Source organism: Leopardus geoffroyi, chromosome C1, assembly GCF_018350155.1.
Source record: "Leopardus geoffroyi isolate Oge1 chromosome C1, O.geoffroyi_Oge1_pat1.0, whole genome shotgun sequence".
Taxonomy (NCBI): Eukaryota; Metazoa; Chordata; class Mammalia; order Carnivora; family Felidae; genus Leopardus; species Leopardus geoffroyi.
This window is the reverse complement of record NC_059328.1, coordinates 11,172,608-11,199,119: the sequence shown is the minus strand read 5'-3', so window position 1 is coordinate 11,199,119 and position 26,512 is coordinate 11,172,608. Positions and strand designations below refer to the sequence as shown.

At 52.0% G+C, this 26,512-nt stretch overlaps 1 protein-coding gene across 15 annotated transcripts in view; it reads right to left on the bottom strand.

Annotated features, from left to right (window-relative positions):
* Nucleotides 1-5,032: 5,032 nt before the first annotated feature.
* FHAD1 (forkhead associated phosphopeptide binding domain 1) overlaps nucleotides 5,033-26,512 on the bottom strand; it is a 121,367-nt gene continuing 99,887 nt past the window's right edge. For 13 of the 15 annotated variants that reach the window (XM_045475731.1, XM_045475735.1, XM_045475729.1 and 10 more), the window contains 7 exons: nucleotides 24,766-24,898; nucleotides 21,330-21,456; nucleotides 20,549-20,673; nucleotides 17,400-17,489; nucleotides 16,747-16,967; nucleotides 16,132-16,297; nucleotides 5,033-5,260 (listed from right to left, as the gene is read on the bottom strand). In XM_045475731.1, coding sequence (XP_045331687.1) covers nucleotides 5,144-5,260; nucleotides 16,132-16,297; nucleotides 16,747-16,967; nucleotides 17,400-17,489; nucleotides 20,549-20,673; nucleotides 21,330-21,456; nucleotides 24,766-24,898 — 979 coding nt within the window. In that variant the 3' untranslated portion in view covers nucleotides 5,033-5,143. The other 2 variants (XM_045475739.1, XM_045475738.1) reach the window with 2 other exon arrangements.

The following is a 26,512-nucleotide window of genomic DNA, read 5'->3' as shown; positions in this document are numbered from 1 at the left end:
AAACAGGGGCGCCTGGGTGGCTCAGTCGGTTAAGCATCCCACTTTGGCTCAGGTCATGATCTTGCTGTTGGTGAGTTCGAGCCCTGCGTCGGGCTCTCTTTGGACCTTCTGTCCCCCTCTCTCTCTGTCCCCCTCTCTCTCTGCCCCTCTTCTGCTCGTTCTCTCCTCTCTCTCCGAAGTAAAACAACAAATGAACAAACAAACAAAAAGCAGAAGCAGACCCTATAAACAGAGAAGAAATGGATGGTTGCCAGAGGGTGGGAGATGGGCAAAATGGGCGAAGGGGAGTGGGAGATCCAGACTTCCAGTTATGGAATGAACAGGTCACAGGGACATAAGGAATACAGTCCATGATATTGTAATAGTGATGTATGGTGACAGGTGGTGGCTAGTGAACATTGGGTGCCAACTATACTTAAAAAAGTGATTTAGGGGCGCCTGGGTGGCGCAGTCGGTTGAGCGTCCGACTTCAGCCAGGTCACGATCTCGCGGTCCGTGAGTTCGAGCCCCGCGTCAGGCTCTGGGCTGATGGCTCAGAGCCTGGAGCCTGTTTCCGATTCTGTGTCTCCCTCTCTCTCTGCCCCTCCCCCGTTCATACTCTGTCTCTCTCTGTCCCAAAAATAAATAAACGTTGAAAAAAAAAATTAAAAAAAAAAAAAAGTGATTTATCGGGACGCCTGGGTGGCTCAGTTGGTTAGGCCTCCCACTTCGGCTCAGGTCATGATCTCGCGGTTCGTGGGTTTGAGCCCCGCGTCGGATTCCGTGTCTCCCTCTCTCTCTGCCCCTCCCCCGCTCGCACTCTGACTCTGCCTGTCTCTCAAAAGTGAATAAATGTTAAAAAAAAATTTTTTAGGGGCGCCTGGGTGGCGCAGTCGGTTAAGCGTCCGACTTCAGCCAGGTCACGATCTCGCGGTCCGGGAGTTCGAGCCCCGCGTCAGGCTCTGGGCTGATGGCTCAGAGCCTGGAGCCTGTTTCCGATTCTGTGTCTCCCTCTCTCTCTGCCCCTCCCCCATTCATGCTCTGTCTCTCTCTGTCCCAAAAATAAATAAACGTTGAAAAAAAAAATTAAAAAAAAATTTTTTTTAATTAAATAAAAAATTAAAAAGTGATTTATCAAACAGCACTTCTGATTTCTATGACGATAACACCGCAGTCATCCGGAAGATAAAATTTCTGCCTCCAATAGCGTAGTGTCTTAGGAACGAAAGCAACAGGCTCAAGAGGAGAGGAAACTCAAAATGGGGGGCATTCTACTGCTTCCTGCCATAGGATACAGGCAGAGGCGTCGTGGTGGGTTCCTGGGGGAACAACATGTTTAAAAACCAAAGCAGGTGCGTGGGGTCATGAATTGGCCCCAAATAGCTTGGGACACCGAGCACACGGACGCAAATGGCACATCTTGATGGAAACGAGTGCAGGTTTGATGTGCCGAAACGGTCTGCCCTCCCTGGGCGCCCCACCTCCTGTGTCAGGAGGCCTCAGCACGAAACAGGGGGATATGTACGTTAGCATTAGCGGGTTTGGGTTTCCTCTCCTCGTTAGTTTCATTCCTAAGACCCAGAAAAACTGGAAACCATTCCAACTTACCAGGAGCACGCTTTGGAATGCAGATCTGGAAGCTATTTTTTTCTGCAGACACTCATGACTCTGGTTTTCACAGCAGCAGGCATGGGTGGCTTTGCCAAAAGCTGCTAGAGAAGGGCATCTTATCTGTGAAGTCACGAATCCAAGAATCCAAACAGGCCACCATTGGCGAGGGTGGAAGGAAGTTGTTTGCCTCAGCTTCTTGGGGGACCAGAAGATTGGGAGGCTTTGGGGACCGCAGGTACCCTCTAACCCGGGGGAGAGGCTGCAGGCAGCTTCTCCCAGCCACCAGTGGAGGCAGCGTCTCGGTAAAGGAGATGTTAATTACAAATAACAGAAAGTCAAACCAGCTGAAGGGAAAGGCGGGCATCCATGGGGGAAGAAAAGCCGGCTCCTGACCACCCTGGCTCTTCTGCTTTGTTTGTCCTTTGATTCTTAAGCTTCCTCATTTTCTTTGAGTAAACTCCCTTTCTGCGGGAGTGAGCTACAGGAGGTTTCTGTTGTTGGCAACCAAAGAATCTTAAGTGATACAAAGGGTCCTAGTGGAACCCAAGGGCAGGCATTGAAATTGGCCTTCCCCAAGAAAAAAACTGGGAACCAGACAGTCGTCAGCAATCAAGGTAATCAATCTGTGTCCTTGGAATGCCTTCAGCTTCAAATAACAGAAAACCGAATGTGGGCAGACTGTAAAAATTTGGAGTCCCTCCCAAAATGACTCTGGCCGTGGGATTTGCTTTTGTTTGATGGGATGCTAACCAACACTAGGCACAGACACTTGATAAGCATTTGTGCTTTGGGGCTTGCTCTCTCCTGCTGCTCTGGGAACGCGTGCCCACCGCCCTGTGAAAAGGCCTGGTCTAGCCTGCTCAGTGATGAGGGGCCATGACAAACGGAACCAAACGTTTGGTTTGTTCCGGCTGAGGCCTCTCTAGGCCAGAATTTCTCATTCTTGGTACTACTGACACCTTGGATCAAGTGAGTTTTTGCTGTGGGGAGGCCGTTCTGTGCACTCTGGGACGTTCAGCAGCATCCTTGGCCTCTACCCTCTAGGTGATGGTAGTGCCACACCCCTCCAGTCGTGACAACCCAAACTGTGTCCAGATGTTGCCCTAGTGTTCCCTGGGGGGAGGGGTGCAAAACTGCCCCTGTATGGGAGCCACCCCCTTAACCCGACTTGCCTACCAGCGCCCAGGCATGGAAGTGGGGTCACCCTAAACCATCCAACTGCAGCCAAGCCAGCCCAGATCAGTACAAGTGCCGTGGAATCATGGCTCGACACACGGACCCACGAGAAATAATAAATCTTTGTCATTTTCCATCACTAAGTTTTGAGCGGTTTGTTCCATGGCACAAACGGGTGCGCCTGCCTGCGGTGGCTCAAACAGGGGTTTGTGTGACACAGCAACAGGTACAGAGGGAGGCAATGCAGGCACGGTGTGGAGTTCAGGGTGGCCGCCAGGCACTTGCCAGGCCTTCCTTGTCCTTCACTCCTCTGTCCTTGGAGGTGAGCGCCGGCCTCTTGCCTGTTGCCTGACGTTGCCCAAGACGGCCGCTCCAGCTCCAAGCCCGAGCTCCAGGGATGAAAAAGGAGACAAGGCAAAGGGACAGAGGGCAAAATACTCTTTCCTAGTGGAGACTTGCCTTTTATTACAGAAGGTAAGTCCTCCCCACGGGCCTTGGCTCACAGGTCATTGGCCAGAACTGAACAACGTGGCCAGCTCTAGTTGCAAGGGAGGCTGTGCAATCAAGGCGTTCAGGCTTCAGCCCATACGGTAGAGGAAGGCGATGACGAGGGGGCTTGTGGTGTCCTCGTCACTGTCTCTCTGGGAGTCCTGGTTTCTTGTCTTTCTTGTTGTGTATCTACCCCACCCTTCTCCTTCTGAAGGCTGGTTTTTGTTTCTCCGAGCACGAGTGGGGAAATGGCCACTCCAGCCCTGGAACTGCATCGACTGTCAGCTCCAGTGCCGTTAAGGAACGATCTGCGTGGCATCCCAGTGGCCATCTTTCAAGCACCAATGGCAAAGATAGCATTAGCCCAGCTTCAGTTAGAAGAGAAAGCTGATTGGTCTGGCCTGGGTTGGGGAGGTACTGCTCAGCCAATAGGGTGTGGCCAAAAGAACCGCATTAGGTAGGGCAAATCTGATTGGTGGAGGGGGTGGTGGTGCGTTTTCAGGGAGACATCCTCAAAATGGTGTATCTAGTTCGAGGAGTGGAGAGAAGAGATTGCCTTCGTGGGCTGTAATGTGATAGGGTAAAAATTAACGTGTCCTCAGAAGGCGTAAAATACAGCGAAGTCATACATTGCGTTTACCTTAGGCAAATTCAAATACACATGTGCAACCAACAAAAACATCTTTTCCCACACCATTTGGCTTCCAGACATGATCCAGCTACTTGAACGGCTGCCTGCCTAAGTGATCTTTTCTGGTGCTAGAGAAAAACTTGTTTTGGACTTTGGGGATGTGGTACAGTATAAGTCATACCATGTTCTTTATGGAAAATTTCCAGGATCTTCGGGAGTATTTTTAAGGTCAGGTATACCTTTCTCACTGTCTTTAGCTCCCAGCCCTGCGTAAGATGTGCTTTCAGTGGAATATCACACAAAGAACATACCCTATCTCCTTCCGGTTTTAATCGGTATAAAGAATCCATTTGGCTTTAAAATATCAAAATATTTTATTGTGGCTTCTTAAAAATAATAATAATAATAAAAAAAAAAAAGAAATGGCATTCGTGACTTCTGGCTCTTCCTCCCATTTTGTTTGGCTGTCCCGGCCACACCAGAAAGGCAGCAAGCGGACATATGGACGGAGAGAGGGCAGAACACGGGAGCAAGAAAAATGAGGGTTTCTCCAAACCCTGCGAAAAAGGGGTGTGTCCCCCTGGGCAGTGTGTGCCCTTGGGCGCCTGTGCTTGGTCTGTCCTGGGTGACTGGCTCCTGAAAAACAAACCGGGGTCCAGGCCCCACTTGTGAATCTAGACAGGCACTTTAACCTCTCTGGGCCTTCTGCATCTGTAAAATGGGGATCACGATACAATTTACCTCCCAGAGTTTGGGGGGGGGATTAGGTGAGAAGAGTGCCACGTTATTACAGGCGTGGTAAGACAACTGGGCACGCCCATTTTATTATAATAAACTCAATATGAATGTGCTGTACCACAGACAGCCTTAGATCTGAGGCTGCCATTCTGTCCTGTGGCCCCAGTACCGGTCTTGCGTTTTGCCAGCTGTGGGTTTCTTGGAGCTCTGCGGAGGTGGATGTGTGGGTACCTCACGACTCAAAGGTGGAACCCCAGAGCTGTGTCCGCCGGGCCTAGGAGTCTGCTTCAAACTTACATTTTTCATACGCCTGAGGGTGTATACCCGTGTAAGTAATTTCAAACAGAACCCCTCTCCCTGCACCTTCCAAAATACAGCATCGCGCAAATATCAGTCTAGGAAGCAACATACTGGGGTAACAACCTTTAAAGTCCTATAAAAGCATCTTAGTATTTTGACACAGAAGGGTCACATACGGGACTCACAAAGCATCACGCAAGGCCCGATGGGATGGCATTTCTAGTTCCTGCTACCGGGCTTGGAAAACAGAAGGCTCTGGCTGGGTTTGCTGGATGTTTCTCCCTGCGGTGTCTCCCTTTCTTGGTCCATCTTTTGGGTGGCTTTTCTGGCTCCAACCTTCAATGACAAGAGAAACACATGCACAGATTCTGTAATTGGGGCAAGGTCTCAAAATGTTCCACTCAAATGATTTTTTTTTTTTTTTACTGAAAGAAAAATGTTTGCTGTAAAAAATCATAATATATATAAATCATATTTATATATATTATATTTATTAATATTATATATTATTATATATACTATATATATACTATATATACTATTACTATACTATTACTATATATAATATATATATATTATATGATATATACTATACTATATACTATACTAATATACTATTATATATATACTATTATATATGTGTATATATATATATATATATATATATATATATATATATATACTAATAATTATAGAGAGAGAGAGGGAGAGAGGGAGGGAGGGAGAGAAAGAGATACATAAAAAGAAACTAAAGTGAGGGGCACCTGGGTGGCTCAGTCGGTTATGCATCCGACTTTGGCTCAGGTCATGATCTCATAGTTTGTGAGTTCGAGCCCCGCGTCTGGCTCTCTGCTGTCAGTGCAGAGCCCGCTTGAAATTCTCTGTCCCCCTATCTCTCTGCCCCTCCTCTGCCCTCTCTCATTCAAAAATAAACTTGAAAGAAAAAAGAAGCTAAAACGATTCACCATGATCACACTACCCGAAGGTAAGCATCACAGTGTTTTGTTGTGCACGCTTCCAGATATCCAAATAACATTTCCCCCTTTCTTACAGTTTTGTGGTTTTGAAACCACGAGCTTCTTATGACGGGCACATTCATTGTGATGGAATCTCTGTCTCCCGGGAAGCTGTCACCTAAGTGCCTGTGTCTTACGTCTCTGATGTTGGAGGGGTCTGTCTAGGTCTTTTCTGAGCGCTGCCCCTCCTCCCCGACACCTCGTGCGACGCTGTCCCTGGTCACAGTTGATTGGATGCTTGACACGGGCTGTGCTTTTCAGATGCTCACGCCCAGGATTTGGGGGTATCGGCTCTGAGATGCTACTTGCTTTCTGAGTCGGTCCTTTAAGCTGGGGCCAGGGAGGGGGCAATGGTGAGGTCATCTCTTCCCATCACATATGACTGGAGAAAGTGGCGATGAGCAGGTACAGGGAGACGCAGAGAAGGGGTGCGGTAGGGAGATGATGCCTGGGACCTGAGGCTTACCAGTTCCCTTTTGAGGCCAGACCTCCTCTCAGCCCTTGGTTTTTCTGACGCACGCACTCCCGTATCCCTGTAAAAGCCCCCTCCCCATTTCTGAGCAGGTTCCCACTAGTTGCCCCCCAAGAATCTCCCTCTGGCACATTTCTGCATACTGTACGTGGGATCGTAGCTTGAAGGTTTCTTTCCAACAGGCTTCAGATTCCAGCCCTATTTCCTGCAAGTTTTGGACTCCAACCGTGAGGACGCATGCCCTTGGGTAGGAGGGGGGGTTGGGAAGGGGGCCGGTGGGTGGTCAGGTTTCAGCTCGGCCACTTACTCTATGACCCTCGGTTTCCCCATCTGTCAAATAGGGGCCAGAATAGCCATCCTGTCTTCCTCAGGGACTGAGAGAAGATTCCGGGTGGATTTTAAAGGAAGGGGCTGCTAGGCCCATCTGTGGAGCTCTCTTCACCCGGGAGGTATAAAAACCACCTCCTGAGGCCTGTGCCAGTGGCTGACAGGGGCCTTAAATGTGCTCTGAGACCGCATCCAAAATCATTTCAGGGTGAGAAGAGCTAGCTTCCCTACAAGAACCTACATAGGAAGTCTTGGTCGGAATGCCCAGCGACAATGAAAACAGACAGCGAATGTCAAGACCCTCCCCCAAGCCACCTTTCCTTTACATCCCTTTTTATTGGATTTTCAGTAAGATTGCCGGCCCTGGATGGTTCCCGAGCACCCGTGCCCTGGCCTGATGAGGTTGGCGGGGAGCAGAGGGCAGAGGGCCGACCTGGGAAAAGGAGGACGCTGAGGCACGTGGGAGGAAGGGCTGGGAAATCACGCAGTGCCCTCCTTGAACAGGGACCACTGGCGAGCGCCATGCATTAGGGCTTAGACATCTGGGAACCACATGCATCACCTTTGGAACGAACGGGCAGGGATAGAAGCTGGGCATTTAGATAGCGACACCCAGCTGGAAATGAACTCGGGACACACTACTCCTGGCTCAACCCTGCGTGTGTGTGTATATATATATATATATATATATATATATATATGTGTGTGTGTGTGTGTGTGTATATATGTATATATATATATATATATATATATATATATATATATATATATATATGGATGAATAAGTGACCAGTCTCCCACTTGTGCCCACTTGGCAGGCTGGCAAAGCTGGGGGAGCCCTCAGGACACTCTATCCCGGTAACATCCTGCTCTGGGTAGTAACCACCTTCCAGCCTTAGAATAAGGGTGTTGGTTGAGAAGAGGGTTCCATCTTCCAAAAATGTCCCTTACCTAGGATAGCTTTGGTTTTTCTAACGCTAATTTTGTTGTCTTGGAATTATTGTGACCTTGTCTCAAAAGCGAATATGGTTCCTGTTTCTTATTCAACCACAGTGTGGTTAGCTTTCAAGCTTCCTGAGAGCTCACCTCTATTTTCTGCAGAGTGGGAATGTGGTTGGGTCAGCTCCAGTTCCAGGGCTGAATTGTGAATGGCAGCGTTTCAACATGTTTAAGATTTCATAGTCTCGATTCTCAACTCTTAAAAAAAAAAAAAAAAAGAGTATTCTAGAGGTGTTTCCTCGAAATTCAAGAGAAAAGTCACCCGAAGTGTATCTGCTTTCTTATCGGGAGGTTTATTACCTAAAGCCGGGGAAGCAGTGCTCGTCTGGGTGTCAGATCTACAATGAGCCGCACCTCTTATCCAGCTGTGTGGCTCCGGACAAATAGCTTAACGTCTCTGACTTTCAGACAACTCGTCTGATGACGGAGGACAGAAACGAGAGCTGCCCTGTGGGTTTGTTGTAAAGATTAAATGGGATGATGCACACTGAGCGCTTAGCTCTGTGCCTGGCACGTACTAAATGCTCGATACACAACACATGTGCTGGTATTTTTGTCAACTGGCTTTTCCGCTGACGTCCTATTGTTCTCCTTTTCCTTCTGGCTCACCTGGAAACCTGAGTTTTGCATCTGGTTCTTCACTGTCTCTACAAACATTCGTCTTTTTAATACAGAAAGAATATTGACACAATTTAGCTCACGCGCTTCTCTCCCTTTTGCGCCAAAGAAAAATGGTTTTTCTTAACTTTCAGATGCCACCCGTTTGGATGAAATGTCGGGCTTTCCTAGGGATGGGGGTGGGGTGGGGATGCGCACGTGCAGAAGGGGGCATGGCCTCCGGGCCATGCTACCCTGTCCTGCCGAGCTCCGTAGGGATGGATCTCTGTTCCGGATTCCAGAGGAATCTGAGAGGTGGAGGCTTGTCCAGCAAGGGGCCTTTGGGGGAACCCTGCGGTTCTCTTGGAGGATAAATCTGCTTTGGGTGGAAGCGGAGCCCCCCTGATCGACAGAAGAGGCTCAACGGACATGGGCTTCTACCTTGGCATCCCAACAGCCCGGGCATGACGAAAGCCACAGCGGCAAACTAACCTCTCCGGCAGGGACTGCGAGCTCCTTGGGAGCCAGCATCACTGCTGCAGCTTGCCCTTCCCCTGGGATTGGCTAACTTGCTGACCCTGGTGTCCTCGAGACCTCAGGGACAGTTCGCCGAAGGAAGAGCATCTCCCAGGCGCTGGGGACGCAACGGTGAGAGAGAGCGGGGGTCCTCCCTCGCCGACTGACACTCCAGCGGGGGACCGTGCGGGGATATCGGGAAGGCGGTGTTTCTCAGAGAGCCCCGAGCATCTCCTGGGGAGGTGCCAGCCAGAAGCCTTCAGGGGGCCGGGGAGGTAAAAAAAGTGGGTGAAGTGAGCCGGGTGGGGGGTGGCGACAAACCCACGAGCCCGGCGCCTTTCTAAGGGGCCTGCAAAACGCAGGCTCGTGGGCCTGGTACCACCAGATCTTTCTTCCCAGTTGCCCAGAGAAGCTGGACATCCAGAGTGTTTCGTGAGAGTGACCTATTTGGAGAGGTTACTTAAAAAAAGGAAGCCCTTGAGCTGAATGGAACGCCTCTGTGGGCTGCCATTTTGCGACATCCGCTTCAGAGCCTGCCCCCTCGGCTTCCAGTTGGTTCTAGTAAATATTTGTTGGCAGGGTTGCCAGATGAAATACAGAACGCCCAGTTAAATTTGAATATCCGCATGAAAAGATAGATATATATAGGTATAAGTGTGCCTCATGCAATATTTGGGACATACTTCTACTAAGTGACTCTTTGTTGTTTTTCTGCAGTTGAAGTTTAACTGGGCATCCTGTTGGGTTTTGCTTTCCCTTCGATCTGGCAACTCTGTTGGGTGTTCACAAAACTCGCGGAGGAAGGGAGTGGGGCCATCTTTGGGATAGGGCATGGGTACGTGCAAGTCTCTTTCGTATCCGCAGAAGGGTGCTAACCCCATCCTTACGGCAACTGTCTAAGGAGGCTTAGGGTCCTGCATTTAACTGAGTTGCTCTCTGGACATTTTTCATGGAGGAGGCCTTGAGCCTGCAGCCCCTCAACATGCATCACAGACTCAGCTGAGAGGCGCTAAGCTTAGCAGATAGTCACCAACCAAATTCCCAGATAACTGTAAAGCAGTGGTTTTAAGCCAGCAACCTCCTTGTTTTTTTTTTGGTTTTTGGTTTTTGGTTTTTTTTTTACCCAGCAGAATGCTTCAAGCAAAATCCCATGAGGAACTTGGCATATAAAACAAATAAGGGAGAACTTTTCTGGGGGAAACCAGGCATATGTATGTGTGTGCCTGTGCGTGTGTGGGCTGGGGATGTTGATGGTCACACTTTTCCATGGCACCCAAGGGCTCCAGGGAACCCCAGTCTGAGCACTGCTCCAAAACATCTTCCTCGGATTAAATGCAATCGGTGGACAGCTGAGTGCTGAAGGGCAGATCTTGGGCCCTCCTGCACACCGGCTTTTCCTGAACTTTCCTGAACTCGCTGGGCTGTAATGACATCAGTCTGTCTCAAGAGCTGTCCTCAGACCTGGCCCTCAGGCGTGGCCCAGCCAACGCTGAGCTGCTCTTCGTAGGGATATTGTTCGTTAGATCACACGGCGTCCTCTCTAGGGGAAAGTCGTGCCATCTTGTTCTAAGAGCACTGAGATCCACTGCATCCATCATTAGCTCACGGACGCCATGAACTCTGGGTTTTCCAGTTCCCATGGGCTGCCAGAGAGCCCAGTCACGTGTGGCTCCCCCTTGACAGGTAAGAAGGGCGTGAGAGTTGGCACTCTCCTCCTCACTCTTGGCTTCTTTCACCCATTTATTTTACTCTTAGGGCAGGGGGTCTGGGGCTCCCCACTCCTCTCTTCTCCTTTTCTTATGACCTTGCCTCCCAGTCCCCAAATCACTTAGTGCCTAGAATGGTTGCTCAGCCAAAACCACACCTGCGCCTGCCCTGCGCCTTACCTCCAGATAATAGGTTCGTTGCTTGCCTGTCTCTTAGGTCATCTGCTCAGACTGCAGGCAAGGGAGGGGCAGGGGCTGGGGCGGGGGAAGGGAAGGCAGTGGAGGTGTGTGGATGTTTCCAGCACAGCACATGGTGGCTTGTACACCCCTTGAAAACACCGTGTCTGCTTTGTGTCTGGCTACAAGATCAGAAAACCTCTCCAGACCTGCCTCTCTCTCTCTCTCTTTGAAGGAACAGTTGCAAGAGGTTCGTTCTTTTGCGCTTCTCTGTTCGAGATCCTCTAAACGTTCCTGAGTGAAAATATCAGGTGAGCAAGAGAACGTTTAGTGTGTCCGAACCTGTTCCACTCTGGGACGCACCTCTGAAGTTTCTGGGGGACCCTGGGGCTCACTGGTGGGCAGAAGATGCGGGCAGGAAGGGCTTCATCTTCTAACCACGCGCCGCACCGCACAAACCACACTTCACATTCTCATCCTTTCGTGGGCTGGAGGGTACGGTCCCCACCCCCTACCCTCCCATTCTTATCCTGTACACCATCTACCGATTTCTACTCCTCGGTCAAAAGCACCCAACTGAGGGATCCTGCATTTAAAAAAAAAATTTTTTTTTTAAACCTGGATCTTGAGAATGCTTGGGCTCGAGAAAAATTTCGGAAAATTGCGATTTGAGTAGGGTAGTGAGGCCATGGATGACGGTACAGAAGGTCGTATGGAGCAGTCCTGTGTGCTAAGGGTCTTGTATCCACACTCTCCTTGAATTGGACGCATTGGGTTACGAGCCACCTCTATTCTCATCTGAAAGATGAGCGATCTGAGCTAATTAAGCAGAGGGAAGGTGCTCGTGTGTGTGTGTGTGTGTGTGTGTGTGTGTGTGTGTGTGTGTGTGTGTGGAGGGGGGGGGCGGTGGTCTAGCCCCACTGACCCCACCCGGCAACGCTGTGGCCACGCCCCTTGGCCAGGATTTGATTGGCTAGAGACCTGAGGGGCTTCCCCAGCCAGAAGCAGCCAGCGCCCCGGAGCCTTCCTGAAGCTAGGAGCCCTAATAAAGGGCCAGGAAGGGGAGTGCGTGCTGCCCCGATGGCTACTTCTGTGCATTTGAAATTCTCCCATTGAAAATTCCAGCCTTCGCCCATTCACAAAAAGTATCTGAGCTCTTCTTGGCCGGAGCCCTGGTTGTATTCACCAACTCTAAAGGGGACCTTCACAAAACAGCTGCTGGCTCCCGGAGCCCCGGGATCGCGTCCCGGGGTTTGGCGACAGCGTCAGCCGGCAGGAAGCTCTCTCAAGGACCTGCCGGCTTCGCCCCACCCGTCCACGAGCTGCCTTTTCTCCCCCCGCCCAGGCCCCGTAATCGTGCTTGCTGTGCGCCCGGCACTGCAGGCTTTATGGCATTTAACCCTCCCCGGGCCCCGTTGTTAATCATCTTTGGGTGCTCGTGTTGAGGAATCTGAGACGCGGTGGCATAAACCAGTGGCTCGGGGTCACTCAGGGCCAGGGGTGGGGCTTCGACTCTAGTCGTTTGGCTCCAAAGTCCGCCTCTGAACTCCGAGAGACACAGCTGCCTTATACGGTGGTGTGGGAAGCGGATGAGACCGAGCGCAGCCTGCACGGCTGTCATTGTCCCTCTGTCACAGGGCCAGAGCTCCAGACCGGGGGCCTTCCAGGGTCCGGAGCTGATGACCGCGAGGTTCCCTGTGAGTGCCCAGCACTGAGGTTTTCCCCAGTATTTTTATATCAAGTCTCATTGCCACAGCCAAAGGTATGAGTGTGGAAGTGTCACTTTTGATTCCAGAAAGTTCTGCTTTGGCGAACAGATGTTTGAACGTTAACACTAAAAACTACTTCCTGCTTTTTGTTTTTCCTTTTTGAGGAGGGTGATGGTTCTGCCGGTCTAGTGCCTCAGCCACCCCGTTCTCTACGGATGGGGGAAATTTTATACGTGAGACCGAAACCACGAAGGCTCCTTGTGAAGATGCTAGGTGTCAAACTTAAAACAACAATCATTTCAATGATGAATATGTTCCTTGGAGGGAACTGAGGCCAAGACAGATCCTGAAGTTCCCTTTAGAATGCAGCAAAACCCTAAAATCTACGTTGGTGGTTGTTTTTCCTCCTGATAAATGGGAAGTTCTGACATGCTAATAATACACCTTGCATGCCAACCCTAGCCCTGGGATGAGCGGAGACCTCCTGGAAAAGGAGGCGCACAGAGCAACGGGTGGGGAGAAGTGAACTCGGGCTGGGGAGGGCAGCAGGCCTGGGGCGGGGGTGGTGTCCCGTTTCTGCTGCCGGGCAGCCAGGTGACGCTGCCCTCTGTCAGCCGCTCTGAATGGGCGGCCACTCGCCAGCATCCCTCGCGGGGCTGATGGGAGGGATGAAGCATGTGTCGCGTGGAGCAGATGCCTGTCCCTCGGTACGTGCCCAGGAAATAATGCCACCGGCATCGCTGTGATTGTGGCTCTGCTTTTCGTAATCTTTCCCTAAATTGTGAGTTCCATGAATTTGAAAGTTCTCAGCCCCGGCTCTTCTGGGGATACAGATGCAGGTTTGACTTGGCCACTTCAGCTCCTTCTCCACAGAAGGATGTCTAGTGCCCAACAGGCTGGCATGGCCCCTGCATTGTGTATGAATGAGGCAGCTCATGAATAATGCATGTAAAGCCTGATTATGTAAATCCTCAGGTTTTCTTACATTTTTAGCCAGCCCCATGACAATGGCCTTTTTTTGGGCCCTCTGCTGCCCCATTCTGTGGTCTGGTGTCTCAGCTTTGGGGGCTAGCCTGCCAAGTCCTGGGGGGGGCACCTTAGGGAGGGGTGAGCTCTCTGGCGGGCACATCAAAGGAAAAGTCAGAGCTCTGTCACTGGCCCAGCTCTCCCTGGTTGCCTGGTGTGAAAGGAAATCGTCCTTTGCCTGAGGCCTGTGATGTTTAATTCAAGACTGTGGACTCTAGAAACCCCTCATCCAGGGCTCCTTCTGCGCACGATGGCTGGATTCATTTCTAGCGCTATAAGCCAGGGAACCTGTGGTCTGGGAGGTTTGCAGGTTGGAGGGCAGGCTTCTGCGAGTAACTTGTCTGACCAGGGCCTCCTGGTTGGGGAGGAGGGCACCCTTCTATAGCCTTCTATGGCTTGGCCTCCTTAGAGCTCCTGCAGGCAACGCGCGCGCGCGCGCACACACACACACAAATATACACACAGAAACACACATTACAGCACACACACACTTATTATACACACTCACATACACGCACACGTGCAAGCATGCATGCATAAATACACAGCCCTGAGTCAGGCAGACTAACAATTACAAGAAGAACGGGGAGAGCCCAGCAGACAGCTCGGAAACTAGAGTCAGAGATCTGGCGCCAGGTCTAGGCTCTGCTTACCAGCTGCTACTGTGTGAGCTTGGGCAAGTCTCTTAACTTTCGGAGGCTCAGTTTCCTCATCTGTAAAACGGGACTCATCATACCAACCAGGCAGAGCTACGAAGGCATGAGTCACCCCGATCAGGGCTGCAAAGCCTGGGTGGAGCCCGGTGCCTGGAGATGGTCACGAGATGGTTATGATAATTTTCCTTGTTTGTCCTATTTTAGTTTAGGCAAGGGTTAAGAAGAAGGGAGAGTCTGGTTTGGAAATGAATGCAGGAGTGAATGGCTACGGGTGAAAACTGCAGAGAAGACAAGAGAACACCTCTGCCAGAGTTTTAAAAAGCGGGGGGGGGGGGGGGGCGCCTGGGTGACTCAGTCGGTGGAGCGTCCGACTTCGGCTCAGGTCACGATCTCACGGTTCGTGAATTCGAGCCCCGCGTCGGGCTCTGGGCGGACAGCTCGGAGCCTGGAGCCTGCTTCAGATGCTGTGTCTCCGTCTCTCTCTGCCCCTCTTCCACTCATGCTTTGTCTCTCTCTCTCTCTCTCAAAAATAAACAAGCATTAAAAAAAAATTAAAAAAAAAAAAGAGAGCCCCTCTGCCGACCACAAGGCAGGCACAGGTCTGCCGGGAGCTTCCGAAGCACCTGTTTGGCTGTGGGTCATGCGCGCCTCACCGTCAGCTGCAACTCTCACGGGTCTGAGGCAGAGCTTGCCCCAGTGACCCCACGTGCAGGCAGCTGGCCACACGGAGGAGAGTGGCATCTACCGCCGTGTGCCAGGCCCTGGGCTACCCGCTCTAGAGGGAGCACACGTGTCCCTTGCCGTCTGAAGCCACACGGCCTGTGAGTTCACACCGTGAGAGCCTGGATGGTGAGGGTGCCGGCACTGTGCCCACAACAGCCCTGCAGGGCAGGGGCGGTCAGTTCCTGTTCACTGGTGAGGAAGCGAGGCGCAGAGAGGGGAAGGGATTGGCACGAGGCCACGCAGTGAGTGAGTGGGGGGATCTGAACCCAGGACTAGCTGACTCCTGTGCCGCGTGACAGAGGAGAGGACAGGTTGAGGGAGGAGGTGGCTGCTTTTGGCTGGATCGCCAGCCTGAGTCTCAGATCTTGGTTTCTCAAGGCAATGCTACCGCCAAGTTCCTGCCAGGAGCCAGAGCTCTCGTCCTCCTGCCCTTCCTCCGGGTTCCCGCAGCCCGGAACGCACGCCCCCCGCCCGTGCCTGTGGTGGGCAGAGTCCAGCTCGCCTTTGCAACTCAGTGCAAAGGTGTCATCCCTTGGAAGACACCCCTGGGACGTTCCGGGCTGGCCGAGCGCCTGCCTCTGGATGACACAGCCTGAGCGCCCTTCAGACAGAGACTCTATTTTTTTATTTACTTTTTAATGTTTATTCATTTCGAGAGAGAAAGAGTGCGAGTGGGGGAGGGGCAGAGAGAGAGGGAGACACAGAATCTGAAGTAGGCTCCAGGCTCTGAGCTGTCAGCCCAGAGCCCGACGCAGGGCTCGAACCTAGGAACCTTTGCCCTGAGCCAAAGTCAGACACTTAACGTACTGAGCCACTCAGGTGCCCCAGACAGAGACTTTAAATCATTAAATCAGCCAGCAGTCAGCGCTTTACCTGTTATGCTCTAAAGGATTATGTTCTTCAAGGACATGCATCCATCTGTCCCCATCCATTCATCCATCCATCCATCCAATATTTCCTATGTCAACTATGTGCTGAGCACTCCGAGTAGTGAACCCACATCTTTATTCACAGGGAGCTTTTTCATCTATGTATCCCTACCACCTGGGAGAACCATAAAAATACAAACAACAGCCACTGGTTAGGAAGACACGGATAAGCTACATGAGGAGTTTCAGAGAGGTTAAGGAACCCACCTGAGGTCACACAGCAAGTGGCAGAGCCAGGGTGTAAACCCGGGTGTGTCTGACGCCCCACGGGCCACCCCGGGCGCTCACTTTGCCATTTCCAAAGGGAGCCAGGGGGCGGCCTCAGAGCTTGCGCTCCCCGCCAGGCCCTCTCACCTTCTGCTGCCTGATGGCCCTGTTGAACCTCTTCTCCTGGTACAGCTGGAGCTCCACGCGCTGCAGGGCCTCCTTCAACAGGGCCTTCTCTTCAGCCTCTTTGTAGATGTCGTCCTCCAGCTTGGCCACCTGTGACTGGTACGTCTGCACGGATACTTTGCTCTGCCTGAGCGGACGGGAGAGACACGGTCTCTTTCTCCCGCATCTTTCTCCTTGGCCACCGATGTCTCAGAATACTTCCCTGGGCGGCTAACTCAGTGGCTTCGTCGCCAGCAGATTTGGGGTGCAGGGGGCAGGACAGATACCTCATCAGCTGCCTACGTGCTAGAGAGGGTAGGGGAGCGGTGGCCGCTGAAACAGGGCGGGGCCTTGGAAAGCACACAAGGCGAACCCTGAGTCAGAATTCGTACGAGGCGCCTCTCGCTCGTGGCCAGAGAGGGCAGGATGAACCCCGACCCCCTCGGCCGCTGCTTTCTCGCAGACAGACTCGCTTCTGTCAGGCCCCAGGCCCCCTCCCCCGAGGCCTCTGCCTGTCCCGGACCTGCGTCTGCCGCTGCCCGAGGTTCAGCCGCGAGAACGGACACCTGGCCCTTTCTGCGGGGACACGGGCGGTACCTGAGCTGTTCTATGTCTTTCTCGTAGCCTCTCAAAAGCTCCTCTTTTCTCTCCAGCCGGCTCTTGAGTTGGGTGATCTTCTCGAACACCAGATCGAGGTCCCTTTGTCGGAGCTGGTTGACTCTCTCTCTCTCTTTGGGGGAGAGGTACTTCATGGATATGTGACCTGACATGTCCTTGATGTTCATCAGGCTCCCGAGTGTTTTGCTCATGTCCATGTACTACGAGGAAAGCGTTTGGCAGTTAAGAGGCCTGGCGCGAGACCGCTGGAGGCCACTTTGAGGAGGCAAGCGTCTAATTTTGTTTTGTCCAGTTTCTGCAATTGCAGAGAACAAGCCCGTGCTTGGAAGGGAATACAACGGGGCTGTTAGTGCGACTTTCATTTCCTCCGTATCCATTTACGCTATGCCTTCTTGAGAACCAGGGGGAAGAGTGACAACAGACATAAACATTCATGCTAACTACCCAGTTTTTCAAGGAATTGCAAAGTCTGAGCCGCGCTGGGACAGTAGATGGGTCCTACAGAGCTTTTATAACAACTAAATACGCACGCGAGGCTCGTGTTTAGTTACCCTATCCGGTGGTTAACAGTGACTGCAGGGGACCCACGTTTGGACGGGGTGGGGGGGGGGGACCACGCTGGATGCACCTACCAACTTTTCACTGAGATCTAAAGCCTCAACCACATCCATCTTCCCTGACTTGATGTCCGGGACGGCTGAGTTGACAGGGCTGTTCTGAGGCTGTGGGAAAAAAAAAAAAGAAAACAAGAAGTAAAAACTCTCTCTCGGCATTCCATCGTGAACTTCTACATCCTGGAGGTAACACCCTGTGGTTCCCGAAGAATGATTCTGAGAGAGTGGATTTGCATGTCGGTTCCTGACCATCCAGTCCGAGTCTTCTGTCAACTGTGACTCTCTTTGAAATGACACATCACTTGCCTTGTTCTCTGGTTACTGGCCGTCTTCCCTCTGGACCAGTGGTTCTCAACCGAGGGGGTTTTGCCCACCCTCTCCCGCGTGCCCCAGGACCTTTGACGATGCCTGGACACGTTTTTAGCCGTCGCAACTAGAGATGGGGGGTACTAATGGCACGCAGGGGGTCGAGGGCACGGATGCTGCTAAACACCCCACGGTACGTAGAACGGCCTCTGCCTCAAAGAATTACCCGGCCCAGAATACCAGTCGTGTTCCGGTCGGGAAACCCCGGTCTAGATGACGAGCTTCCTTGCTTTTGCTCGCTGTTCCATTTCTCGTGCCCAGCATGGCACCTGGCACAGAATGGCACCTGGTGGGCATGCTTGTTGAATCAGTGAGACTCCTTTTATTAAAGAAGTCTCCTTTTCAGGCAGCAGAGACGATACCCTCACCCGATTTGGCCAAACCCTCCCCCAGTGCTGGAACCTGGTGGGCGGCCATCACTTTAGACCCACGCTGTTTAGAAACAGTGCTGAAGGGTGTTTGCAGCTGTGCCCTAAGACCCTATCAGCCGGCTGGCTGCTGAAAGTCCCTACGGACCGCACGGAAAAGCCACCGGCCAGATCGGGGAGCCTAACGGACCACAAATAACTGTCATAAATCTCCCCCCAAAGCAGATTGGGTTAAGTGCTCGCCGTGAGCATCTCTTGGCCCGCAGCATTTGCTGGCACGATACTGTAAACGCCTGAGATTAAAAGGAAGCCCAGCTACAAAAACGGAAAGCTCAGAAAGTGACTGGGATAGAAAAGCATGGACTCTTTGTCTCCACGTCTATAGCGAGGAGCGTAAAAGAGGGGACTTGATGACAGTCAAACGGGGCACACGTGCTGCAAGAGAGTGTGAAGCGTCCCTGAGCGTGCCCGGCTCTGGGCGCTGTCCTCTGCACCCCTCTTCCGGTTCCCTTCTTCCCCGATGGAGGGTCACCTAAGGCAGAGTCTGGTCTACAAGGTTCAATCACGCAGTCCCCTGGTCCTTGTCTGCAGACTAGCAGAGGGCTAGGGACGGGCTGCCACAGACACAGTCCTGGCTCTGTCATTCATTATGCTGTGACCTTGGGTGACGTACCTGATCGCCCGAAGTCTTGACTTTTCCTGTCTGTGAAACGGGCATGATAGTAACTCCAACACAAGGCCGCTGGGAGGGGTGATTGACAAATGAGAGTTTAGCTCAGTGCCCAGCACCCAGGAGGCACTTCACTGATGTCAGCCAGCCTTCCTCCAGCTCCTTCTTTTAATTTTTATTATTGCCAAGCTTGGAGGATTGGGGTCTTCTGAGAGGGTGTGTGTGTGGGGGGGCGGTTCCTGCTCTGCGGTGTTGGTGGTTGGAGAGGGTCAGGGCTAAGGCGAAAGTAAATCTTGGAAGCAGGTTAGGATATGTTCTTAGCTGAGTCTGCCTTTTCCTGGAGACTGTCCCTCCCCTTCCAACCTCAGACAGTGGGGGTTTATCCAGAAAGCCAACACATTTTTGAAGAGTCACATTCCTAGCGAGTGTCTAGAAAAATTGCGCAGGGGAATATTGGTACAGATAGGATGATTTTGTTCTTTCTTTTCTTTCTTTCTTCTTTTTTTTTAAGTAGACTTCGTGCCCAGCACGGAGCCCAATGTGGGGTTTTTATTCACGACCCTGAGATCAAGACCTGAGCCAAGGTCAAGAGTCAGATGCTCAGCCAACTAAACCACCAGGCACCCTGTTATTTCTTCTAAAAGCCTGTGCGTGGTTTAGATCCAGCTGTGGCGGGGCGCCCGGGTGGCTCAGTCGGTTGAGCGGCCGACTTCGGCTCAGGTCATGATCTCGCCGTCTGTGAGTTCGAGCCCCGCGTCGGGCTCTGTGCTGGCAGCTCAGAGCCTGGAGCTTGCTTCCGATTCTGTGTGTGTGTGTGTGTGTGTGTGTGTGTGTGTGTCTCTCTCTCTCTGCCCCTCCCCTGCTTGCTCTCTGTCCCTGTCCCTGTCTCTGTCTCTCTCTCAAAAATGATAAACGTTAAAAAAAGAAAAATTTAGATCCAGCTGTGGCAGCAAGCTGAGCCCAGGGGATCCCGTGAGTGACGCCGACCTGAGCTGTCCACCATCACGTGTCAGACACCCACCAGACATCCATTTAGGGTACAGGGCACCTTCACCATAACAATCGAATCACTTCTGAAAATCCTAGCAAATAAAACTATTTCCCTTAAGGAAGGGGGGTTTTCTTGAGTGACGCTATTTAAATACCTCGAAACTGTCATCCACAGCTACAATTTATTAAGTGTTCGCTCTGAGCTAGGTGGCGGGGCTAAGCACTCACCACCGCCACCTCTAAATCTTCGTCATTTCCCAGCTGGGGAAGGGAGTCCCAGAAAGGCTGAGCCCGCCCAAGGCCACATGGCTTGCAGGGCTGGGATTCTGACACGGGCCCCTCTGATTCTAGAACCTGTGCCTCTTAATCAGCCCTCCTGCTACCCTTTACACGTTCGTGTTCTTCAGTTCGCCACGAAAAGCACACTTGAGGCAAACTCACGGCGTAATGTTAAGAATTAGCCTGTTGAGTTATTTTCTGCGGGACAGAACACATAACGTGAAAAGGAGGACCCGCCAGCGAGTACCCTGGCCCAGTGTCAGTGCAAGCGTTTACCACGCTGGCCACAAACGGAAAGCAACCTCTCTGTTCAGACACGGGGTCACCGCTATGGCAAAGCCACCGAGGGGTCGGCACAGATGCTGGCCCGCCAGGGAGGGCCGGCCCTGAACCTCTGACGCTCACGGCTGTGCCAGAGCGCACGGCTGGTGTCTGCCCTCAGGCCCACGCACTCCACGTCTCAGTCACCGCGGGGACAAACTTTCTTTGGTTACCGCTCTGATCTCTATTCTTGAGAAAGCTGGCACGTCAGGTTTTGCGTCCGATGTCTTCTGGACATTTGTTTCCATTCTGACAGCCTTTAAGTCTAGAAATGATTCATTCGGGTGGTCCTTATGATCTATAAAACAAGTAAGTGAGAGTCAAAAGAAAGGGTCGGGAAGACGTTATTGCACGTAACGATCACAGCTGCTCTTTACGGGACCCTTACCATAGGCCGGTGCTGATCTCCAGCCCCCTCCCTTGGCAGGTGAGAAATAGGCCTAGACAGGTAGGTGGCTTGTCCCAGGTCACACAGCTAGGAGGAGGCTGCGGCCTCGCAGGTGTCAGTGCCAAGGCACAGAGGGTGAACTTTCAGCTACAGGAGCAAGGACGGAACTTGAACCCTGGCCTCTGGGTCCTAGCTCAGCGCTTCCCCCAGCAGTGTCTTGAGTAATGCTATCCCCTCTAAACAGGGTGTTCTAGGAGGTTCCCCAAGGCCGATCCTTGCAGTGTTAGTCTATGGCCAAGTTCCCGCCGGGCCACAGCGAAATGAGAAAAAGGAGGACAATGTAGTGACTTTTCCACGAAATCCTATTTATTTAAATACCAAGCCTTGCCCTTGACTCTGAGACCATGCCTGCCATCTTTCCTTGTATCACTACGTCCTTTCGGTTATGAGGTGATGGGGATAGGAGACAGTGGTCCTGGCCGATTGTCGGCGCCCAGAGTGATCCCTAGAGTCTGGGGCTCGGGACTGTGAGCTGGGAGAGGGAGACCAGCAGGGAGGGAACTTACTTGCTGAGGACTCCTTCTCCAGCTCCTTAATTCGTGCACGCAGTTCAGACAAGGCTTTTTTCTGACGCTGAATGACTTCCTCATGTCGGGACCCTTTGCACTTGGCCCCTAGATCACTGAAGGATTCCTGCGGCCAGAATGGTTCAGATAGCAGCGTTATTAGGGGTCAGAATTTCTCCCTCATATTCCAAGAAACACGTACAATTCGTGGCTAGCAGGGACCCTGTCACTTAGTACCTTGGAAGCTACTATAAGGGGCTTTGGCACAGAAGCGATTTAAAATTTTCATTTCAAATATAAAGTCACATCTAGGAAGATTTTCAACTTTCTTACCTACTTAGCATATCTATAAATAAAACCCCTCTCTCTGTTCCCTCCCCACATTTTATATTTTATTCTAATATTCTGCTAAGCCTGGGTTTCTATTTGTTGTCATTTTGGATCTTGTTTCAGAATAGTCCCATCACATTCTGCTGCAGGAGGGGCATTTTTTGGATGAGAACACATGATATTTTCTTCTTGACAGGTAATAAGGATGCTTGTCCAATATTTGCTGGGGGGGAGTTTGACAGGCTCATGGTTGGTCTGGAGAGAGGAAAACCTTTCTCTGAGACTTCCGGAGCCTCTACTGTCCAACAGAGGTCTCTGCGATGAGGGGAATGTTCCATATTCGCACCACCCAATATGCTAGCCACCAGGCACAGAGCTAGAGTAGGGCTGATGAAGGGCATAGACAAGGAGAGGTCTTCTCTATCTTTAAAAAAATTTTTTTTAAACGTTTATTCGTTTTTGAGAGAGAGAGCAAGAGAAAGACAGAAAGCATAAGCAGGGGAGGGGAAGAGAGAGGGGGAGACACAGAGTCCAAATCAGGCTCCGGGCTCCGAGCTGTCAGCACAGAGCCGGACACAGGGCTCGAACTCACAAACTGTTGAGATCATGACCTGAGCCGAAGTCAGACACTCAAGCGACTGAGCCACCCAGGCGCCCCTTGGTCTTCTCTATCTTTGAAGGGTCATATCTACCTTTCAGATTCGGAAGAGTCCGAGGTTCCATCTTTCAGAGGAAGTCACATATACACGACATTTGCATACAGTTTCTGGAGGTTCCGGGACCCCCCTGAAGCCCCCGCGTGTCACACGGGCTCCGTGCGAACAAAGTCCCGTCTCCAGTGGTGTGCCCCAGCTTAGTAGACGCGCAATAGTTACGGAGACTGAATGGACCAAGGTCAGAAACAGGAGTAGGAAGGAGCCTGTCCTGGCTTTCTGGCGGGGACCAGGCTCACCAGCAAAAAAGAAGGGGGTGCTCCACCCGTCTGCACTTAGTAGGACCTCACTTGACCTGGATACTGTCCTTAGCCTCCTTATAGACTGCAGGGCTGGTCCACTCTTCCTAGGTTGGTTCTATACTAGCCTTGCTGTATTTGAGGGTGTAGGTCGGCCCAGGAGTAAACACCTGAAATGTCGTGTGGTGTGTGTGTGTGTGTGTGAGTGATATGTATGTGCACACGTGCAGGGGTGCAGAGAGGAGAGCAGGGGCTACTGACCTGGGGGTTGGGGCAGCCACAGCAGCGAGGCTGGGTGACAGCCTTTATTCTGTCTGAAGAGTATGTCTGAGCCTGATGTGACCCTTACTCATGGCTCTTCTGGGAATTTGTTTATTTAGAGAAGATGAAGATTCTTTCTCATACAACTCTTACGCCCTCTGACCCACTCTGGCTTAGAAAGCAGGAAGTAGCCCGAGTTTGGAAAGCCATTCTGAGGAGGAACAAATACTTTTTCCCTTTTATCTTGCAGCCTCCCTGCCCCCGCCCCGCCCATCCTCTTCCGTGAATCCCCCCACATAAGAGAAATTACTAATTTCGGCATCAGGTCAGCAACCCATTCTGGCAAACTCGTGCAGAGCCTGAGGGGGTCTGGTGCGAACAGGAACCCTGTGCGCCTTCCTCTGTGCCCAGCGCTGGGCCTGGCACACAGCAGACGTTCAGTAGGTGCTGGAAAAGCGAACGAATATGGGCTGCGTCCCGCACTAAGAGCCTGGGATTCCAACGGGTCAGACAGGAGTGAGACCCGCTCCCGCCCCACCGAGGCTGCCCCGAGGGCTTTCAACTTCTGTTAAAGTGCGCTGCACAGCGACGGTGACAAGGACAGCTGGCTGGGCCGCCGAGCCCTTTCGTTTGAGCTGCGTGCGGTCCTGGCTCACTGCTGTTTGGCAGGGGGATGGCATCTTTGAGGAAGCAGGGAGGCAAGCTGACACATTTGGCCCTGTTTCCGAGCGAAAATCCAAAGCCCATTGCCGGAGCGCCCTGTTCTCTAGTTTCCTAAAGCAAAGGGGAAAAGGATGTCCCCCCGGACTCCAGGAAACCCGAGGCCTCGAGGAACCACTGCAGCCTGTGGTCAGCCTTCCACGGACTGTGGGAGGCACCACGGCCCCCGCCACGGGGGCAGAATGTGAGTGCCACCTGCGGGGGCCGCGTGGCATGGGCTGCTCTCACTCAAAGACACGCGCCCTCCTGGGCCGGCGGGGGGCTGTGCAGCCGGGGCTCCCAGGCAGGCACCCCCAGAGAAGTCACCGAGAGACAGGCCTGGAGCGTCAGTGGTGTGGCTCTCTGGGAGAGCAGTTTGGCCCCTACCCAGCATGGTTCAGGACGCCCTCCAGACCCAGCACTTTCACATCCGGGAATCTGTTCTGCATACATACCTACAAGGACATCAACTATAGCAACGTGTGAAAGTAGAAATAACGTATAAATGTCCACCAACAGGGGACAGGGCTGGATAAAAGGGACACTGTGGAATTCTATGCCCTCGTTTAAAAGAACGAAGCAGGTTTTTAAACACTTACTAGAGAAGGTGGCCTTTATATTGTGTTTGGTGGGGAAAAAAACAAGTTGCAGAATGAATATATACATATGGCTTAATACCATCATTCTGCAAGCAGATTATATAGACATGTATGTATAGGTTGTGTGTGCTTATGTGCATAAATCAAATTTGTTTCTTTATGACCCCGTGGGGTGGTGGCTGTCATAACTCCTGCTTCCCAGACAAGGGGGACGGCACATGTAACCTCCCTGGGGTCAGCATTTCCGAGTGAAGGAGTCCCACTCAGGGATGAAACCCCGGGCAGCCTGGATGTGAGCCTGGCCTTCGAGCACCGCACGACCACGCCTGTCTGGAGGGTAGGGCAGTCTCTGTGAGGCAAAGGGCTGAGGACACAACGTGACGAATAGCATGCGACTGGCAGCGGTGACCTCCAGTGACTGGGGGGTTGGGGGGGGTTGGAGGGCCGGACGGCCGCTTTTCACTTTGAACGTTTCACAGAAGCAAGTGCCTACATTTGGAACTCGGAATGAAAATATTATCAGAAGCGAAGACAGCCACCACTGGGCTCCCGTGTAGCACGTCCTGCTGGCCGTCTGCGACAGGACGGCACTCACCTCCTGACTGCTCGAGAAAATGTCAGTGTGGACGGGTTCCATCTGCACTGAGATGTCACACATCTGGGTCATGTTCTTGGGCTTCTGTTCCTTTTCCTTGTGCAGCTGGACTCGGTGTTTCTCTTGAGAGGTCCTAGGGCAGAGAAGATGAGTCACTGGACAGCAGGACGGCTGGCAGCATGAGGTTCCGGAAGCCACGAGTGACCTTTGTAGCCACTGGCAGAACGGGAAAAGGAACTCTGTGTTTACAGGTAACCGAAACCCCCAGGCCTTCAAGTCTCCTGCCAGCAGGTTTCTAGAGAATTTAGTTTCAGGGGACTTCAAAAGTCGTGGTCAGGACAGTAGGCACCTGTCCACCCTTGTTTCCCATACTAGGTCCGTGGGACACCTGCTGTGGCATTCACTGGGGACATGTACTCCCTGTCTGCCGTTTCTAACACTTTTATGTGTTAACCCTTCTGTTTCACGTAGAGTCCCACGAGCCGGAGACTCTCCTTGTCCCATTTTACACACAAGGAAACAGACACACAGCAATTTGCCGACGATCGTGAAACTTGTAAGTGAAGGAGGCTGGCTTTGAAGCCGGGCAGCCTGGGTCTGGAACCTGTTCTTTCAGCCACTGGGTGAACCTGCCTTGGCTATGAGCCATGAGGCATATAGAGCTACAGGGTTTTTCACGAGATGTGGATTTTACTCAACCTTTCTTGGAGAAAACATTACTCTCAGGTCAAAATAAGGATACGTTACGGATGAAAATGCAAACTCACACGTATTTTTACGGATGAAAATGCAAACTCACATGGGCTAACCCATGGGATGACAATGAAATTTCACATTTATTTTAAGCTAACCTCTGGTACCCCAGTTTATACATTTGTTCAAGCGATATTCATTAAGTTCCCTATGTGCCGGGCACTGTGCGAATGCTGGGGAGTCAACAGCAGGCAAGATCTGTATCGGGGACCTTGTGGGGAAGGCGGACAATTAAATAGTCAATAGTAGCATAGCTATGTGAGAAGTGCTAGGCTGGATGGAGTTCAGGGGATGAGGGACCCCAGGGAGAGGAGGAGCCCTTGGCTATGTTTGGTGGGGGTGAGTGACAGAGGGCTTCCTGGAGGAAGTGGCATTTAAGCAGAGACCTATCACTGGAATATGGGGCAGGGATGTTTGATGAGCATAGAACTAAGCAAAACCTTCCTTTACATGATAAGGTTGCGAAGCATGAAATACATATCACCCATCCATCCACCCACCCACCCAACTACCCACCCATCCATCCATCCTTCATCCATCCATCCATCCACCCACCCACCCAACCACCCATCCACCTACCCACCCATCCATCCATCCATCCATCCACCCATCCATCCATCCATACTTCATCCATCTATCCAGCCAGCCACCCACCCAACTACCCAACCATCCATCCATCCATCCATCCATCCTTCATCCACCCACCCACCCACCCAACCAACTACCCATCCACCTATCTATCCATCCATCCATCCATCCATCCTTCATCCATTCATCCAGCCAGCCACCCAGCCATCCTTCATCCATCTATCCAGCCAGCCACCCACCCAACTACCCATCCATCCATCCATCCATCCATCCTTCATCCATCAACCCACCCACCCATCCATCCATCCATCCATCCACCCACCCACCCACCCACCCAACTACCCATCCACTCATCCATCCATCCATCCATCCATCCTTCATCCACCCACCCAACCAACTACCCATC